At 45.4% G+C, this 20,926-nt stretch overlaps 1 protein-coding gene across 3 annotated transcripts in view; it reads right to left on the minus strand.

Annotated features, from left to right (window-relative positions):
• GOSR1 (golgi SNAP receptor complex member 1) overlaps positions 1-20,926 on the minus strand; it is a 55,408-nt gene that overhangs the window by 12,641 nt on the left and 21,841 nt on the right. For all 3 annotated transcript variants that reach the window (XM_066635609.1, XM_066635608.1, XM_066635610.1), the window contains one exon: positions 5,531-5,560. In XM_066635609.1, the coding sequence (XP_066491706.1) occupies positions 5,531-5,560 (30 nt within the window). The remainder of the gene's footprint in view (positions 1-5,530; positions 5,561-20,926) is intronic.

Below are 20,926 nucleotides of genomic sequence, written 5' to 3' on the forward strand. Positions count from 1 at the left end.
AAAGGGCAAATTAAAACAAAACAAAAAGCAACCAACTAGAACAGGGGTGCTCAAACCCCAGCCCTGGGGCCACATGTGGCCCTCAAGGACTCTCAATGCAGCCCTCAGGGAGCCCCCAGTCTCCAATGAGCCTCTGGCCCTCTGGAGATTTGTTGGAGCCCGCACTGGCCTGACGTAACTGCTCTCAGCATGAGGGCGACTGTTTGACCTCTAGCATGAGCTGTGGCATGAGGGCTTCCTCCACTGCTTGCTGTTTCACGTCTGTGATGCAGTAGTGGCAGCAAAGGAAAGGCCAGCCTTGCTTTGTGCAAGGCCTTTTATAGGTCTTGAGCTATTCCAAGACCTTAATTCATTCATATAAGTTCATCTTTAATATATTCATTTATGTAAACCTGTATAAATTTATTCAAATTATAAATGTAAATTAATTCTTTTTTTTCCCCGGCCCCAACACAGTGTCAGAGATGATGTGGCCCTCTTGCCAAAAACTTTGGACACCCCCGAACTAGAAACTGAAACTCAAAGAAGCTTCAGAAAAGCCCTGCAATAGAGAGAAAAGACCAGTCCAGACCAGATGGCTGACCCTGATGAAGTCATGCATCAATCCTGCCTTCCTCCAGGAGGAGGCCGCTGTCCCAGAGGGAGGAACCATCTTTCAGCCCCTCAAGGAGAATCTTGTATTTGTTGAACAAGGCAGACACAGTGCTGCAGTTCAGTAGTTAATATTTTTAAGCAACTTATAATGAACACTATAGCAGGGTGGTGGAGGAATGGAAATTATGGATCTATTAGAGGTAGAAAAAACTGTTTCAGAGAAAAAGCAGGAAGAGTCATGCCTCAATGGCTAAAGAAGCAGGCTCCCCATTCCTAGATAAGCTGCAAGCTTGTAACCTCCAAGTACATGCTGTTCACCACTATAGCCTCTAGCATGATCAGTGGATGATATATTTTCAAAATCTCCTAAAAGTCAGCAAAAAAGACGAGGACCTCAGTGATTACTAATCACCATGAAATAAGTTCACAGTGATGAAGACGGTGATGGAAAAATTAATGAAAACTACAGCAGGAAAAAGCTGAGATGGAAAAGTATAAAAATCAGTTGATTGCTGCTCAGAGTTAAAGAGGCACAATTTTAAAAGTAAACCGACACAAAGGAGGGTCCTAAATAGTTTCTAGAGAGAGAATTTACAGCAACATTTGTCCTAAACAAGCAACTGACACTTCCCTAATATTGTCACTGCAAAGCACTTCAGATCACAGGGAGGGTTTCAGCTTTTTGTGGCTACTGAAGAAACCAGCCCTTTGACATTTGTTCACTTCTGAAAACATTAATCACGGCACTGATTTCATAAATATTGAGCTGCAATGATGCAAGTTAGCCAGGGGCAGAATAATTCTGTTTGGCCTTGATAGACATCCAAACTATGTGGCCCTTCCTTCCGTCAACAGCCTGGAGTAGCTCTGAAGCACAGCATGACTTTGAGATACACACTCTGTTTCCAAGCTTAGGAGACCTTAGGCCAGTGGTTCCCAACCTATAAGCCATGGCTCCCTGGGAGCTGCGGAAACCAGCTGTGGAGCCACAGAATCCTCATGAGAAACCCACCGCCCTATACAATGAATAGGATTGTAGTCCTAATGGGGAACTGCAGGCCAGTGGCCCAGTAGGTCAAGAGAGCCATTAGTAAAAAAAAAAAAAATTGGAACCACTGGCTTAGGCTCATCTAGTCCACCAGGACGGAAAGATCTTGCCAATTCTGTGTGCATTTGTGCACTGCTGGAGGTGAGATAGGTTGAGAGAGTTGCCCAAGGCAATTCAGCAATCACTACCAACCAGGAATCTACACCCAAGTTCCCCTGACTGAAATCCAGCAAGCTGCCCAAGTACGCTACATCAGCTCTTGAAAGAACTTCTTCCAAAGTACAGTCTGGGATTTTAGGAAAACCCCTGGAGCAAGCTGAACCCTCCTGATGACACCCAGAATATTAACCTTAAGAGATGCAAACCTCTCAGAAGACAGAAATGCCTTAGAAAGCCAAATGAACCAACTGCACTTCCATCACCTAGGAATCCGTAACCCAGCACAGCTCCAGCTCTGCAGAATCCCACGTGCTCTGACCAGTTATGATGGATGAGGAGCTAATTAAGAAATGGGCAGTTTTCTAGCAGGTAAATTCCCCTATGCAGCAACAGCAGTTACTCCACCGCCAATTAATCACATACACAAATGTTTGTAATTCCAGAGAGGAAAGAGGGTAGCCGGGGAGAAATGAACAAACACAGGCACCTTGTCCTAAAGGTGTGTTTGTTTAGACCCTACCTGAAACCAGGTAATGTAAATTAAGCCATCAGTCCTATTGTCCATTGCTTGGGAGCTCTGATGCTTGCCTGAGCTCTGTCAGGCAATGCAGTGAGTATAACATACAAATATACTACCTGCAGTGCAGGCATTGTGGCAAAGCAAAGAGATGAGGCGTCCACTCAAAGATGGTCCACTCACCCTCACACATGTTTGCAGATACCTCTTGCCCTCAAAGCTGTGGGGGCTAATTCATGTTAAGAATTCCTAAACAGCCTTTCTGCTGCTCAGCACTCAAGATAGCATATATGGTGGCCACAAAGTCCCTATGCATGACATTGTGTGGATTTAGGTTTGAAGCCACTTAAGCCTGTGTAGGAACTTTATGAGCACCCTGCTGAATCCAGGGAAAATGTAGTATAAATGAAGATCTGTTTCAGGCTGACTTTGAAACATGTTGGACTGTGAAGTCCATCCCCAGGGCGGGGTCAGGGGCGGAGCCTCTGAGGTAGCGGTACCAGAGACACAAGCTCGAGGAGGGCGGCAACGAAGACGAGGAGCTGAAAAAAGTGGGTTGCACGCCCGATTTAATCTAGTCAATGACTTCACATTCATTAGGACCTGTTACAATACAGAGTCCCACTTGTACAATTCCTTAATAAAGTCTTTATCAAAATCAAATCAGAGTCCTTGTTCCTTTCACAAGTCTCTTGGAGGGAATTAGTAAGAACTATGCCTGTGCCGCAGAGGTGTGTACCTTGCCCTGTTGCGGTTGAGGGTACTCAGCTGTTGGTCCAATGCGAGCAGGCTGTGGCTGTCTTGGTTATCTCCTGTTGCCACTGTTGTGGTCTGGGCCCCAAACGCTGTGTCACTGGTAAGGTAGGGTGACCCTTTGCAATTCCCCCTTGGGGGGTTGGTTGGGATGCCCTCCTGGTGTCCCAAGTGGTTGGTAAGGGATAGGCTGCCCTGCCTATCCCTCTGCTTGCACTTTGCCCGGGGGGGGGGGGGGTTCCAGGTTTTCCCAGACCTGTGAGCAGGGTTGCTGCCTGGGGGTGAGCCCTGCCAGGCAGCTTCCCCCACTGGTTGCCAGGAGGCAGGCTGTGGAGGCTGCTTTCCCTGCTCTCCCTCCTCCCTTGCCCAGGAGCCTTGGGAGGAGCGACCTCGCAAGATCTCGTGCTATCCGGCTCTCCAGCCGCCTCCACCTGCCACATTGGGAGGGAGCGGTGCAGCCGGGCGGCTGCTTCTGCAGCCGGCTCCACTTCCTTTGGGTGGTGGCGCCGCCTCTGCCTGCTGCTTGGGGGCCGGCTAAGCTTGCGGGCTACGGCTGCCTCACCCTGCGGACTGCCCCGCTGGTCGCCCCACAGCTCCTTTGGGCGGTGGTGCCGCCTCTGACAGCTTGGCTCCTGCGGGCTCCTACTCGCCCGCTCTGCAGGTCTCCCTGAGGTTCGCCCCGCGCCTCCACCTGCCCAGGGTTGCGGGACTTCCTGGCTACCTGCCGCATCCTCCCCGGTCCTTCCCACCGCGGGGTAAGTCCCCAGGCGACATGGCCATAGGCCCCAAAGAGAGAGACTGGCAGAGCAGCTGGAATACAAGACCCAGGTTGAGAAGTAGTTGACACCCTCATCTCCCTTCATCTGTTTGCTGCTGTGAGATGCTACTGCCAAGTCTTATGACGTCCAGAGCTGAAGGAGAAGAAGCCCCTGCCCCTTCAACCATAAGGACTGACTTCTAGGGAGTACTGTTTTTCAGTGGGCCTCTGCCTGAAGATCTCCAATGAGGGAGAATTCATCACCTCCCTTGGCAATCTATTCCACTGCTGAACTGCCTTTAAACTCCCCCCCCCAGGCTAAACTGTATAGTACTGCAAATTTAGATGCCATAACTTTTTCCAGACATCTAGTGACATCTTACTGATGATTTTTCTGTGTGTTTACAGATTCTTCTGCCTTTCTTTGATGAGGACTGAGGATTTGGGCGTTATGTTATTAAATTACCTCAGCAAAGCAGTGAAGAGAGCCATCCATCTAAGTCATCTTTTATTTTGCTATTTTTGCCTGCTTCTTCCCTACCTAATAATCCACTTTTGCTTTTAATAAGAATTTTTTTCCTAAATGGGTATCTAATTTTGAACACATATCTGTCAAAAGATCCAGCCTAGATTGCTTGGTTACATGCTTCTTGGGAAAGGGTCCATTTCTACATTTTGTTGAAATGCTTATATCCCAGCTTTCCACTCTTTCTACTCTTAGAGACACACTCAGAGTAGTTAACAACAAATATAAATTAAAATAAGAAAATAAGCTAAAATAGCATAACGTCAGCAATAACGTAGAATAGTGGTTCCCAAACATTTTAGATGTCTTAGAGGCTGCTGCCTGATTTATAAATGCCAAAGGGTGCTGCTATAATGGTGATTGGGAAGCAGTGCTCCCCCGCCAAGTAGTGGCTTCATGCACATGGCCTAATCTGCCCCATCAGTTTCACAACCCACCAAAAACTGTGCCACGACCCACTGGTGGATCCTGGACCCACAGTCTGGGAACCACTGATATAGAACAAATCTTCCGTACAATCTTCAGCAAAATAAAGGATAATTAAGAGCAAACCAATCCATAAAATTCTGCCAAAATAAATAAGTTTGTGTGGGGTTTGGAGGCCATCAAGGATGAGGCCAGTGTGATCCTCCAAGGCAGGAAGTTCCAAAGCCTTGGTGCCACAGTAGAGAAGGCTCTTCTCTACGCCTTCACCAACCACACCTCTTCTGGCTGTGGCTGGCAGAGCATAGCTTAGGGAGGCACCATAAGACAGTGGAAGAGCCTCTGGTTTGCAAGTAGAAGGTCCTAGGTTGAGTTGCTGGCATCTCCAGGTGAGGCAGCCAGGGAAGCTCTGTTGCTGCCCCCTTAAGGGGTGGGCAACAATGCAATCTCCACGACTGTGCTGCTGCTGGGGACAAAAGGGTTTGTTCCTACCTACCAGGGGGATCTGGGGAGCTTGCAGACCCCTCTGCAGGCCTCCCCGTGCCTCCAAACTGCTCTAAACTGTGTTCCAAACCCACTTCTGGATTCACAATTGCATCAGTACCCCTCCCTTCCCCCACAAGGACATGCAGTGGCTGGGCTAAGCAATTCTGGTGGCTGGCTGCCCTTCTGAGGAAGGACGTCCAACTCCATATGCATTCCTGTAAAGCAGGTGAGTTTAGCAACGAGGGAGACATCAAGCGAAGTTCCTACCTTATTGTGTCTTCTATCAGTCGGTCAGAGCTGAAAGGGAAAAAGAAAAACTTGGATCAGAAGCATAGCATTAGAGGAAGAGAAGGAAGCCATAGATTCATGTATTTTACTCCCTCCTGAGACATCCAGAGTTGCTCTTTTTCACCCACTATTCTCTTATAACATATTCAGCCTACACAGATGCAAAGGAGTGACTGGAGAGAAAAAAAACAACAGAAATGACCAGGAAAAAAACCAAAGGCCTTCAAATCTGTGTTCTGTTGATCCTTGTGTAGCTGCATAAGGGTTGGCCAAACAAGCCTGCAGAGAAAGATTCAAATGGTTCTAAGACTCTCCCAGGTTCCATTGTACTCAGGTTGCCTATTGGTTCCCCCTGGCTTTACAGTATCTGTAGGTCAGGCCTGGGGCTTCACATAGGCAACAGCTCTGACACTGGGCTGCCCAAGTACCTCCCATGTACCTGCAATATATCCCTACTTATTCCCTAGTCTTTTTGCCTCCCTGTCTGCTTCAGACTGGCCACTGCGGTTCCGCCTGAGCTCAGGTACCTTTCAGTTGCTGTGTGTACCTCCGGAACTCTTGACCACCACGCTTCCACACTGACCATTTGCTAGTTTAACTTAGCCATGAAATTCACCTGCAGATTTAAACATTAGGGTTGTAACTTTTAACTGATTTAGGCTCCAGATTAAAGGTAAATTCTGACAAATTCACAGGTAGGCAAGTGCTTTGGTGAAAGAGGAATCCTCCTCCTCACTCACCCAGAAGGGAATGCCTTTTCTGAGCTGGTGACTGCTGTATTCACTGCTGAAACAGAGACGCCTGCGTTGGCTTGGTCATGTCGTGAGAATGGATGATGGCCAGATCCCAAAGGATCTCCTCTATGGAGAACTCGTGCAAGGAAAGCGCCCTACAGGTAGACCACAGCTGCGATACAAGGACATCTGCAAGAGGGATCTGAAGGCCTTAGGGATGGACCTCAACAAGTGGGAAACCCTGGCCTCTGAGCGGCCCGCTTGGAGGCAGGCTGTGCAGCATGGCCTTTCCCAGTTTGAAGAGACACTTTGCCAACAGTCTGAGGCTAAGAGGCAAAGAAGGAAGGCCCATAGCCAGGGAGACAGACCAGGGACAGACTGCACTTGCTTCCGGTGTGGAAGGGATTGTCACTCCCGGATTGGCCTTTTCAGCCACACTAGACGCTGTGTCAGAACCACCTTTCAGAGCGCGATACCATAGTCTTTCGAGACTGAAGGTTGCCAATACAATGACTGCTGTAACACGTGCACAGCATCCATCAACAAAATGCTCTTTTTCTTTAGAACTTTTTTTGTTTCTATGAAAATTTAATAACCAATTAAAGGTTCTTTAATGAGTGACACCCCTCACAAAAATCAAAGTAAGACTTCTTGCTATCGTATTAGGAATAATCCTATGAGAATGCCATTGCTTTTGTCCTCCTCAGATGCAAACGTTGCATGAACTGATCTATTTAGTCCAGTTTCTTAATTATCTCAGAGGAGAGGTTTGTGGGTCTCCTGAGAACAGGGAAGGATTTTGCTAAGAGAGAATCTGCCTATTAGAAAGTTTACCAAAAGTTTTCCCCAGCCTGCAAAACATTAGCCTTTCCACATTAGCAGAACAACCTCAAAGACAACAAAATGTTTCCACAGTCCCTGCCCCCCTCGCCCTGTACTTTCTCAAAATATATTTAATCCCTTTCCAGGGAGCAGAAGGATGCCTGCGTTTATCTAAATTTAAAGAGTGCAGAAAAAACAAACAGATTGCTATTTGGGGGTGTATGCCTCCTCGGGTTACTGGTGCAGAAATGCATGGAAGCAAGTCACGAAAATCTAGGAACATCTGATGCAGAAAGGAGGACAACTTTGACTGTGTACTAGTTGAGCTAGTAGAGTAGGTGATGCCAAATGTAATTCCGGGGGAACTTATCAAGACTTTTAGGGGGCTCCTCAACGTGAACTGAGGCTCTGTTGTATTTGGTTCAATTACTGATTGTTTTCTACCAAAGTCAGGTGAAACCAATTTTCACTGGACAACAATCTATATCTTCAAGGAATTCTGTACTAAAAATGCTAGACAATATAATTAAAATCTACAGGATTCTTTGGTGGAGAGTGATGACAGTGGAACAGCTTTGAAGTTGGTTTGCATGCAGTTTTGACAACTAAGTATGATAGAACAGTAAGAAAGAAGCTGTACCTACACATTATCCAATCCCTGCCCCTCTCTGAGTCTTCTGGCACATGCAAAGCAGGGAGTGAGATTTACTCTGGCAGTCACAAGTCATGGCAGACTACTGAGCCAAACACTTCTGGCAATTTAATCGTTTGAATAAAACTGTTTGAAGAGGCAGGTTTGGGAATCTCCATTCGTTTTCACTGTAACAGAGGTAAAAGTGGCCAGTTTACCTTTCAATTAAACCTGAAAGGCTAATCTAATTACATTCATAAGAAAGAGGTTTGGTCTTGTCTATGCTCATCAGACACTTGGGTAAAGAGGTTCAAAACAGACAGTGCTGCCATCTTGGGCTGTGTGAGACCTTGTGCAATCCAAGATGGCGGTGCCCAAGAGAGTGAGGAAGAAGAGGATGCTGCAAAAGAAGGGCACTGTGACCACAGCATGTTTGGGAACGGCTTCCACAGACAGACTGCAACATTTAGGACATCCTAAGAGAGATTCAGATTTCCAGGTACTGCCAACCCTCAACGTGGGCTTGTTTGATCTAGATCAGAAACATTATATAAAGTATTTCACGGAAAAAAGGAGCTCCAAAGAGACTGTGGTGCCAGACTTAGCCATATTGTTAAAGATGAAGAGAAATAAATTAATCCCAGATGCTTTAAGGGAGTAATTAGCAGCAGCATCAGGAAAGCTGACTTTAATTTCACAAGGCATGGCGGCAGGGGGTAAGGAGAGAGAATCCAGGTCATATTCTAAAAGCTTCCCGAGTTTGCTGTTCTCTCTGTTACAGAGGAAAACTGCAAACCACTGGACATTACAGTACACATTTCCAAGCAAGCAGGAACTTTTGTCCAGCACCATAAGAATTTGATTCACCATCTGTTTCAAACATGCTATGCATTTTTTTTTTCACCTGGCAAGCCAGATGGAGATCTAACAGAATAATTTTTTTTAAATGCCTTTCGAAAGGACAGTGAAAAGATGCTGAAACAAGCAAATGGCTTGAGTCCAGCAGTGGCAGCAGTGGGCAGGCAAACAAACCAGTCAGGCTTCCAGTCAAGATGACCAACCAGAGGCAAAAGCGTTAGACTCAGCATCCTGTTTACAGTTAGATCAGGATTCCGGCAAGCCTCGGAGGGCCAAGGATTCCTTCTGATCATAACAACTTCTCTCCATGGGTCAGACCTTGCATCCCCCTATCCAGCATTCTGTTTCCAATAGTGGCCAGCATCTGAAATGTTCACAAGCAAGGTGCAACGGAGATGGCAATTTCTTTCTTGTGCTCAGATTTTAACAGGCTCCACTATTTGTGTTAGCAGTAATAAGTATTATTATTGTTGCTACTAGTTGTTACATCTAACAGTTGAGCCATACAGATGTCTCTAGCTGGACTGAGCATCATAAGAAAACTGTACTCCACATCCAGGTATGCCATCTCTCCTCCTCATTTTGAACAGACTGTTGATCCAGTTCACTGAATAATAGTCAACTCCTAATTTATTCAGTTTGAATTCATATTCTGCCATTTTCAACATATTGCAAGGTGGCTGTCGACAAGACTAAAATTAAATTCAAATACTATATAATAAAAAACAGAAGAGTGAGTTCAACAAACAGTGGCAATAAAACCAGCAACACACACACAGCCAACTAGGCCACCTGTTGTAATGACACTCTGAGTTAAGATTTGAGGCCTTTTGATAAGAACAGTTTCACAAAACCATCATCACACACACACACACAGAGCAAGGCATCTTCATTCTACAGTTATAAAACAGTCTACACAAAAGCTTCTCTTGGACTTAGTTGTCCAAATTGGCACACAGTTGTTAGGCACTGTGGGCTTCAAACCAAGAACTCCAGCAGCAGCACCACTGTGCCAGCTTGTTGAAATAAGAGGTTGCTGGGCTGCAGCATCACTAAGGGTGGACTGCTAGAGAACAATCCTGCAGTGACTGATTCAACAGGCATCAGGAGATGCAAGGGACCAACAGAGACCCACTCAGTCCTGTAAAACTGGTGACTCAGGGCTGCCCATCTCTTTCTGACTCCTGAACACGAGCCCAACACCAGCAGCAATCTTCAGCAAAGCACTTGCTTCTGCCTGTTTTGAAGGCCCACACTTACAATTTATCATAGAAACTTACAATTTATCATAGAAAAGAGCCTGATCTGACCAAAGCTTCATCCAGTTCATCAGTAAGCAGCTGGAAAACTTACAAGCGGGCAAGGCATGCTCTCAGCACAAGTTAACAAGGTAGACTGCTCAGGGCTTGGAAGTTACATTTAACTATCATGCCTAACGGTACTTTGAAGTCTCAGACGGCAACATGTTTCCAAGTCTAAATTCCACATCTCCGCCAACACCCTCCTGCTAGTGATTTTAAAAAGTGGGAAGAATAAATTACATAAAAATGAAAGAAAAGAAGCTGATTTGGCATCTCCTTACTCTGCTCCTCTGTAGCCAGGGTTCATTTATTAAGCTTGCAATTTTATCCTGTCACTCCCCCAATGGAGAGATTGATTGCCAACCTGAACTTCTTTGAGCAGTCCATAATTCTTGTATGCAAAATCCCCGGACCACTGCATCAGGAGATCAGCAAACCCATCAGGAACAGCTTCCTCTCTGCTCCTGTCTACTTCCCCCATGCCCACTTCCTTCCATGTACCTACAACAGCTTCTCTTTCTCTCTGCCCATTAAATCACTATACTCAATTATTAAATGTATATGGTTCTATGGTTTCCACCGTGGCCCACCACCGTCTAAAACATCCAATATACTGAAATTAAAACCAATATAAGAACTACTACAGTATACATAAGGAGCTTTCCTAGGACGGAGTAGCCCCCTTGTGCCTTGACTCCTAAAAGGAAGCAAGGAAAAGCAAATGATGACCATTTGGACGTTAAAGCCCACAGCTGCCTACCCCAAATGTAAAAACTGATAATCAGTCCATTACTGCCCAAAACATCAACAGCCCAATCCTGAGCTTCCTGGAGTCAAGGGCTGCAGTGGCACCAAAATGGCTGCTGCTGCATCCTGAATGCATCGGGCAGCCACCAGCAGCTCCCAACATCTCCTTGGGGGAAGGGAACATTCATCCCCTTCCCCTGAGTAAGGGAAGTGGCCCTGCAATTGGGTTATTCGATTCTGCATTGTCTATTTAGCGGGCGCAGAGTAAAGCAACTCTATTTTGGGCCAGGAGGCCAAATGCGGGGCTATGAATCCGGCAGAGCTGAGCTCCACTGGTCCTGTCCCCTCCGCCCCCTGCCCTGCCTTCTCGCCTCCTCACCTCGGAATACCCCCGCACACACACACACACTCACTGCCCACCCAGACTCCAACCGGTGCCGGCCCAGTGTGAGCTCATGCTGATCCTGCTCCAGTGCTGACTGCCACAAGCATGATTCAGGTATATTTGCATGCGTGCCGCACATGCCGTGGTGGACCAGCACACATTGCATAGGTTTGGGCCCCAAAAGAGCTAATTGACAACAATCTTTATTTTCATGATGTTATTACTCCACCTCAGATGAGGAATTTTTTGTTTTAACTTTGCCTCCAGCATGAGCGAAGGCAGAATTGGAGACGAGCGATACAAGATATTAAAATTGGTGATCTAAATTAAAGGGGGGGAAAAGACACGCAAATCAGAACTTAATGACTTGAGGTAAAATGGATACTTTCAGGGTTGAATGGCTTTTGCTTTCAGAGCAGATGGAGGGAAGCTCAGTTCTCCAATTAAGGCAAAAGGAAGAAAATTTCCCTTCATACCTTAGCAATCCTATACATAATCTTAAAGGAAGGGCTTGCAAAGATCACCTGGAGCAAATGTTCCAAAGCATCTGGACTATCCATGATGCAAACGACTCAGGTGGTGGACTGGGGGGGGGGAATGACACCTGCCACCTCCCTCCAGTCCCAGAGCGCAATGCATTTCCCGCCTTATTTAAAGAGCAAGAAGGAGCAAAGTAAGGGGTACATGGGTTTTAGGGGGCATGGCAACCGGGAGGCCTCAGGGAGCCCAATGGTTTCAGCTGGCCCTTTGGTCAAGTCATGCCCTGATCATACAAAGATATACATGTGTGTATAAGCCTATATGCACGTGCATAAGGAAAACACTTCTGTATCAGGTCAAAGTCTCATCCTCTTTCCCAAAGAGATCCACCTGCTTACTCCGGGAAGCCCACGGTCAGGAGAGAAAGACACACAGCTCTTCCACCATCCCTCCCCTGCAATTTGAATTCAGAGACATGGTGCTCCGAACCTGGATGCAGCACAGGACCATCACGATTAGAAGACACAGAGAGGCCCATTCTCATAAATTTGTCCAATTCCCTTCAAGAGCCATCCAAGCTACTGGCCATCACCACATCTTCTGGCAACAAACCACACAGCACATTATTAGTCTGTGGGAGGTGCCACCTTACTTGTCCATCCTCCTGCCAATCAGTTTCACTGGATGGCTCCTGCTTCTCATATTGTGAGAGAGGGAGAAAAACATCTCTCCAAGCTCCCTCATTTGGTACATCTCTTCCTGCCATTTGCTCAATTGTCTATGAAACTGCTTGATAAAGTCGCCAAACCGCTGACTTATCTAGATCACTGCCTGCACCCTAACTGGCACTGGCTCTTCAGGGTTCCCGGCCAGGCTCTCCCAGTGATGTACAAGTTAGCAGGGTGGAAGAAGCTCCTGGCAGCAGCTGGATTGTATTCCAGGTGGGAAATCACTGGCAGGCTCAGAACATGGTTTTCCTTAACCAGCCCAGCCTCAAGATACACATGGATGCCATTTCCTAAGACACCACAGCTCATCAGAGGTGCACCCTTTGGACAAGTCATAGGTACATCCCCAGGGCAACGAGCCACACTCCTACACAGCTAGACATAGGAAGATAAGAAATTGCCAAGTCAGATCGCTGGAAGCACTATATAAATAACTACACAGGTCCAAACTAGCTCAGTAATATCCACTGTGACAAGCAGCGGCTTTCCAGTGATTCACCCAAGGCTCCTACCCAGCCCAGCCCAGCCCAGCCCTGAGATTCTGCCAGGAACTGAACCTGGAATGTTCTGTAAACAAAGCAGATGCTCTAACCACTCAGCTACTCTTGCCCACAAACACCGCTCTTCATTTTCCCAAGTTCCCCTTGGAGGAACATCTCAGTTCAGAGGCTGGCCTGCAACTATTACAACTTCCGTGTTGCGAGTCTGTCCCAGCAGGTCATCCCCCTCTGGCCCTAACCATACAGTGACTCACACTTCAGCTCTCCCAAGTGCCTACAGCACAGTGCTGACAGCCACAGAATTACTCCTCTCTCACAGGAATGCCAGTTCCTGGAGAGGCCGACCCTCCCATGTAATTGCGGCAGATTCCCCAAAGGGATGGAGCTAAATGAACTCCAAAACAAAACGGCAGGCATTAATGTAAGTCATTACCACCAAGCATATCTGTCAGAACAAATTCCGGTAATTCACTAATGGACTACGCAAGATTTCCCCTTGAAATTTCTCACAGCCTGCAACACTAAGAGCCAGAGGATCTGCTTTATGGAAACCACCAAGGAGTTTGTTATGGACACAAAAGGATTTGCAATTAGAAATAATCCAAATAAGGTAGTCACACAAAATCTTCGTTAGGACCAACTAAAGCGTCGCAAAGATTCGCAAAAGTCGCAAACTTTAGAGTCCTCTAATAGTTCTAATTCTAATAGTCCTCTAATTCTAATAGTAGAATTACTATTGGATTTACATAGTTTCTGCTTTTGTATTCTTCTAAATAATAAAAACAGAAAGCTGCTATGATGTATCAAATAGTCAAACCAGAATGGGAATACAGGCAATGATATACACATACATATGTGCACATGCCCTCCTCCACAGCAAGAAATATCCATCACACTTTATATAAGTAACAATTCAAAATAGCCATTCAAAAACATTATCTTCCATTATGCTTACTTTAACCATTTTCTTCCACAGCATCAATTCTGTCCAAAAGCATCTTTTCTCAGAAGAAGAAATAAAGGAGGAGGGAGGGAGTAGATAGAGGAGAAATGATCCATTTTAAAGTGAAAAAGATCTTTGAGTGGTGACAATTAAATGCTATCCAGCGGCTGGAGTTTCAGCGTCTATCTTGTCTACAAGTACCAAAACCAGGCCAAATGATGAAAACAGACCAAAGTGGTAAAATTGGTAGAATTATGTAAGATAGAAGAAATTATATAAAGTGCTCTATTTGCATAATTTATATAGATTAGAAGCCAATCTTCTCCTCTGAATATTTACAGTACTATTGTTCTAGCTAGAGGTGTTTGTTTCTGGTGAGTAACACAGGATTATAGCCTAAGTCTTAATGAACACAATGGGCTTGCTTCTGAGTAAAATAACTAACACCATTTTCAAACACCTCTAGTTATTACTGTAAGAAAAAGGGGGTAGCCAGCATGCTCCCGTTTCCCCCCAGGACAGATAAACTATCCAGTTTTAAAACGAACAAGAAGGGCTTCTATCTAAAGTCCATTCCACCCAAGAGATCTTAAAGGAAATGAACATAATCTCAAACAAGAAAAAATTATTCATGTTCAGAACAAGTCTTAAGAGCCCAATCCTATGCACTCCGTCCTATGCACTGAACCCTATGGGACTCAGAATTAAGTCCCATAATAGTCAATGGGGCTTACTTCCATGAAAGTGAGAATAGGATTGCAGCCTTAATTAAGCTTCCCCAAATCAAGTAAGACTTCCCAAATGTTAAGAACAGCTGCAAGTCAATTCTGGAAAAGACATTTCCAGCCTGTTTATCACAAAGCAGAGTGGAAGCCAAACTTGACAAATCTCTAGCTCCAGAGGAAGCAGAAGCTGCAGCCTCAAGGAGCCCAAACTATCAACCTCTCTGGTCCAAGGCTGGGACCGGGCCTGCGTGCACCCGGGTCTCAAAGACAAATTCAGGCACAGAAGAGAATCAGAGGGCAACATAAGTCCCTATGATTGGCAGGTAGTATGAGGAGTTGGGATTGGCCAGGGATGGCAAGGATGTCAGCCTTGCCTGGTCAATAAAACAGCACCACCTCACACACACATGCACACTGCCATTTGTGTTCTCCGATTACAGGGGCCATAGGTTGAGAATACTCACTCAAGGTCTGGTTCCTGATATGGCCATACACTGCCTCAGCACAATGTTGGTAAAGTTGAAGCTAAATTTTGCACTGAAACTTACTTGCTTGCACAACGGTGTCAGGAACTGGGACCCAACTGGAGACTTGAGAAATGATAGGCAAAGATATAGGCTACTGTGGCTAAAGAGGGGGACCAGATACACAAGGGAAGGAAATTTCTTGCACCAACAGGGGATCCTTCATCCCAAATCTTTAAAGGCTTCTGGGTCAGGCTTCCTTGCTGGTCTGAGCAATAAATAGCCTGTCCTTGCCTTGCTCTCAGCTGCACAGGAGCCAGCCAATTGCTTGCAGGGGAGCAAATGACAGTGTTCCAAAAACAGCATTTCTGGGAAATCTCTACCACCGTATGAGCTGCCTCAATACAAGCATGACATCTACCCAATTCAGAAGTTATACTCAAACCAAACTAGTGTGATTTGAACAAGCCCCTTTCTCAAATACAAACGTTAACAGAAAACCATGGGCTACACCAAACCGTGAGAGAAAGTTTAAACCTCCTTCACGTGAGCTTGCATCTGCTCAGTTACATAATGCTAAACCAGTGTTCTTCAACCTGTAGGTTGCAACCCGATGGGGTTGCAATCATTGGGGCGGGGGGGTGTCGCAGCAACCTTTCAAAGCCTGTGCACGAGAGGGCTTGGATCCAATCCAATAAAGGTCCTGCCTTGTCAAAACCGAGTTCTTGATACAACCCTGCACAGCCTCTTCTAGCTCTCTTGACCCACACCTCCTAAGGCTGGCCCTGTTCAGGCTGCTACCTCACAGGGTTGTTGTAAAGATCTAAGAGGCAGGACCATGGGCAGTGACAAGGGCGGGGGTGGGTGGATTGGGTCCCATGAAGGAGTTAAAATACATGCATCTTCATAAGTGTTGCAACATTCATGCTACCAGAAATGGTGACACTTTATTAGCAAAAGAAGCACAAGGAGGCTTATAAAATAGTGACATCAGTAGAATATAAACAAGATTTTGCCCAAATGACGCTTCTGTGTTCCGTGTGGAGCCAATTCTCTGAAAATGACTTTCAATAATAGTTTCCAAGCATTCAATATGGGCCTTGGGGGGAAAGACTGTCCTAGTTAAAAGAGTTTACAGGAATGCCGGAATCAAACAAACAGGGATTCATTCAGATTGTTTATCTCACAAAAAGTGGGCAGCCTTTAAACTCAGCCAGGAGCTCAGTCTACACAACAGCTGTTCTCTCCCTAATTCTTGGCATCTATCTGTGAAATGAAATAAGGTTCACTCCTGCTGCTGCTTTACCTAGCTCTGAAACAATCTATCCCTGTGATTATCAAGATCCCTGCTAGCCCACTCTTAGTAAACTGCTGTGGTGGTAAGGCACTTGGATCTGTCTACCAGGGCTCTTGGTTTGAGATTCCTGTCCTGGTGCTTTATACTGTTAGATATTAGTTGAGGGTCAAGGTAGACAGAACATGGGCCACTTCCATGTTAAATACAAACATTTCCTTTCCTCGCTAGACTCTAGATCTGGGAGGGGAGGGAAAGACTGCAAGTTAGCAGGAAAAGTTGGCTATGGATAGCACTGACTAGCTACAGAATGTGCTAAGATGCTTCTCTTTGTGACATTCATCCCAGAAGCAAATTTTGGAATTGTTGTTAATGCTTCACCCCACAAAACGTTCTGTTTGTAGAGGTAAAGTATGATTGATTAATGCACATATGTAATGCTTTTCTAAAATGAGAAAGAGCATCAGTGACTGCTGTACCTGATAGGTCATACTGCTATTATGCAAACTGCTCGATGAAGAAGGAGCCAGAGTCTCACAGAACAGGGAACCTGCTGTGATATCTCTTTTAAAAAAATCACAGCTGTTTTCCCTCAAGCTGCTTTCCCTGATGTGTGTGATGAACACATCAGCACCAGAAAAGGGGCGGCCAAGAGGGTAGTGAAGGTAAGGTTGAAATTTACTCAGATCAGAGCAGGGGCACTCATACAACCCTTTTTTACGTGAATTAAATGTCACAGGGTGATGTTGTAATACTCATATTGCAACAAGGTCTTGAGATCATGATACAACAAACGTTGAATGGGAAAAAGCCCAACTCTTTTTGCTCTTTGTTTCAGCTTAACAATACAGCATCATAACAAAGGATATTAACACACCTATGAAGCTGCCTTGTATTGAGTCAGACCGTTGGGGTCCACTAAGTCCAGTACTCTGGACTACTCTGACTCGCAGTAGCTCTACAGGGACAGTTCCCCTCAACATCTGTAGACACAGTTTTTCCCCAAAATCTGCTCCTTGACATTCTTTTAACAGGAAAAGCCACTGAGCAACAGACCTTCAGTTCTCTCTAGCTCATCAAATAGCCATCTTCCTACACGGCAGAAAATTCCCAAGAACACGTCGCTGTGCAAAACTTCACCCCAACATATTCTTTCCAAGTTAAAAAAAATCATGTGAAATCAGCCACATATGAACCAGATATTGCAGCAGTTCCAACTTCAGTTTGTGTTCATCTTCCAAACTTAAGTTTAAAAAAAACAAAAAACACCACCACCACCCCCCAAGGATATTTTAGTTCAAGCCATCAGGACGTTAAAAATAGCAGGGCCGCCACCATATTTCAGGTGCCATTTCCCTCCAGAATCTTGTGCTGAAAGTCACCCAGCCATCTGGGAGAGAACAGACACATGGGTATATCAGACAACTTTTATTTGCAATCTTCCTAACTGAATGGAATAAACTGCCAAGCTGGATTTTATCCTTGTTTTTAATAGCAGGCATTGCAATTTGGCCAGCAGAGCTCCATAGTCGGTGGCAGCCAGCTCCTAGTTGCAGCCCTTTTAACAGGACATGATTGCAGAGCTAGCGGGGGGGGGGGGGGAATCTCAAGGGTAATGGATGTGCTGTTGCTGCTGCTTCATGACTTTGGCCAAACTCCAGATATTTGCAGCCATATATTTTATGGACAGGTCTGAGAAGTGGATTCCTGCTGACCTGAATGAATGCTGCTACATCTTGTCACATGAACCACTCCAAGCCTCTGAGGAGGTCCAAGCCTCCTTCCAAAACAAAATGCACAAGATCCACAGTCATGCCTGTGTAACCTGTCTATATGACTGATCCCACCTGTTTATACATGCAGGATTTTAAAGGGCTCGCTTTTTAATGAATAATTTCCTCAGAAATCCTGCTTTCAACAAAAGACTTGGATAGCGCACTGATGGTTCACTCTCTATCACTTTTATTACACAAGTTCTGAGAGGCAGTTCTGTGCTGCATTTTGTTTGATAATCCACCCAAGCGACTGTTTTTGGCTGAATGAAAACAGAACTTAAAACCAAGTTCTTCATTCCTAGTTGACCTACACTACAAGTATCACATCCCATTTAGTATACTAACTGGGATGCCATTCAGGCCACATGTCCATCTAGCACAGGGGTGTCCAAACATTTTGGCAGGAGGGCCACATCATCTCTCTGACACTGTGTCAGGGGCCAGGGGGAAAAAAGAATTAATTTACATTTAAAATTTGAATAAATTTACATAAATGAATTTATTAGAGATGGAACTTATATGAATGAATGATGGTCTTGCAGTAGCTCAAGGCCTTGCACAAAGCAAGGCCAGCCTTTCCTTCCTTCCTGCAGCCACAGCTGCATCACAGACATGAAACAGTAAGTAGTGGAGGGAGCCCTCATCCCACAGCTCAGGTGACAGGTTGAACAGTCGTCCTCAGCTGAGAGCAGTTGTGCTGGGCCGGCGTGGGCTCCAGCAAGTCTCTGGAGGGCCAGAGGTTCACTAGAGACTGGGGGCTCCCCGAGGGCCTGATTGGGAGTCCCCGGGGGCCGCAAATGGCCCCCCGGCCGGGGTTTGGGCACCCCTGATCTAGCACTACTGACTCTGCCTGGTTACAGTGACCCAACAGTGCTGGGGTCTTCCCAGACTTGTTAGCAGAGTTCCTTTAAGCTCAGGGTGACAAGGACAGTATGCCGGGCCTCCTCCAAGCAAAGGATGCATGCCGTGCCATAATCCCTGCGTGTTTATAGTTCCTAGAAAACTTTTGTGGCTAAGCTGATGTGCTCCACTTGCTTATACAATGGTAAATTCAGTAATTTGATATGCTTTAGGAGCTTAATACAGATTTAGCAACAACAGGTTGGTACACTGAGGTCAAACTCCTTCCAAGAATTTCTACATAGTGCTACCTTTACTCCATCAAAACCCATCTCTCCTGTGCTTCCTCCAGATTAAGCCCATCCCCAATCGAAATTACACTTAAGTACATAACTGCATTTGCTTGTAGCTATCTCTTATTGCCCTTGCTATACCCCTTATTTATTGAGGAAATAAGTCAAAAATTTTAATGAAAAACTAGAGTGCATTTGTCAGGCATCCTTCACTATCAATCACAACAACTGCAATTGCAAGAAACAAAGGGTTACAGAAAAGCATCTGATACACAAAGGACTATAAAGCAGGGCTGCTGATGCTGTATTCCACTGGCATAAGAAAAAACAGAATTCAGTTTGATTTATTTTTTAAAGGAGGGAAAAGGAATCAAGTTTCTAGTCCTTATGACAGCAAGCATACGCTTGAAATCTCAGAAGCCTGAGGCTTAATTCATAAAGATTTTAGGTGTACAGGGATTTAGTACCCTGCATAGCTTCTTACCCCTTGGCTGACCAGCAAAAAAAAGAACAAAATGCAAAATAGTGACAATGGCAAAATTATGCATAGTAAGATACGCAAATTCACATTATTCATATAAGTTGCAGAACTGGGCTTTTCTTAGGACAGGCTTTCCCTGTTTTTAAGCAAAGAGCAGTCAAATATCAGAACCTGCAATGGCAATGGGGCTGAGATCAGCAGCAGTGCACTTGCTTTTCATGCAAAGGGTCCCCAGTTCAATTTTTAAGAGAGGTTACTGGGCTTTTTGTGATTCTCCCATGTCTCTCCACAATTCCTCCACTTCTTCCACTATCATGGGCCCTGGATAGCTGCAGGGGATTCATTCAAGGATAACTCCCCACTCCCCCAGCGCAGATACCAATTTCCTCAGATAATCAAACCCATGGTTGGCCCTCACAGGATCTCCCGGATGCAACTGGAAATACTTCCCCGCACCTCAGAAGATCTTTCAGACATCTTTCAGAAGACACTTCCAGTCACATCCAGGAGGTAATTAGGACTTCCAGCCATGGGATAGGCACGGGCGTTCAGACAAATCAGCAGGTGCTGAACCCAAGGATAAGGAAGGTCCACTGTATATCGTGAAGCTTCCCCACCAGGAAGAAAAACCAGCTTCTACAACCACTGTAGCAGAAAACATGTCTGTGGTGGCCAGTAAACATTGCCTTGCTGGCAAAGACATGTGCTGTCTTTGGAGGTCCCTAGCCACCATAATACAGATGAATTGCACACACAGCCATAAAAGAATGGCTGTTATTTGTACTAATGAAGCTCAAGTTGGTCTACTCTAAAATGCTGAGGCAAGCAGGTGATTTTCCTTTGCTTTCATGGGAGTTATTTATTAGTAATGAAAACCACGAGAAAGAGTCATCTCCGAAATCTCCACCACACACGCACCTCACTCCACCCCACCCCTGCCAAAAGCTATTCAGAGAACTGCTTGTTTTGGCTATACAACTACAGCCCTCTATCAAAGCTGCTTCCCTACCCCAACAGGAATTCTGAGAAGAGACAGAAGGCAAAAATGCAGCGAGCCACTGAAATATGACTTTTCGCTGGTCTCGTCAGCAGCCATTCACCTGTGAGAGTACAGAATCATCCCCAGACACTTAGGCACAACAATGTCATTTTAAAAAAATGAACATCAAGTTTTCAGGAGACAGATGACTAACACAGGCACACACGAGCAGGTGGGCCGGTACCTTTTAAGGGGGTTGGGTTATTGATTTGTTTTAATATTTTTTTGTTTTGGTGTTTGATGTTAAAATTAGCATTTTAATGCTTTGTTCTGATTTTTTTTACTTATTGCTATGATACATTGTACATTTATTATTGAGCTTTGTAAGCCACCTT

This window comes from Tiliqua scincoides, chromosome 8 (assembly GCF_035046505.1).
Source record: "Tiliqua scincoides isolate rTilSci1 chromosome 8, rTilSci1.hap2, whole genome shotgun sequence".
Classification (NCBI taxonomy): Eukaryota; Metazoa; Chordata; class Lepidosauria; order Squamata; family Scincidae; genus Tiliqua; species Tiliqua scincoides.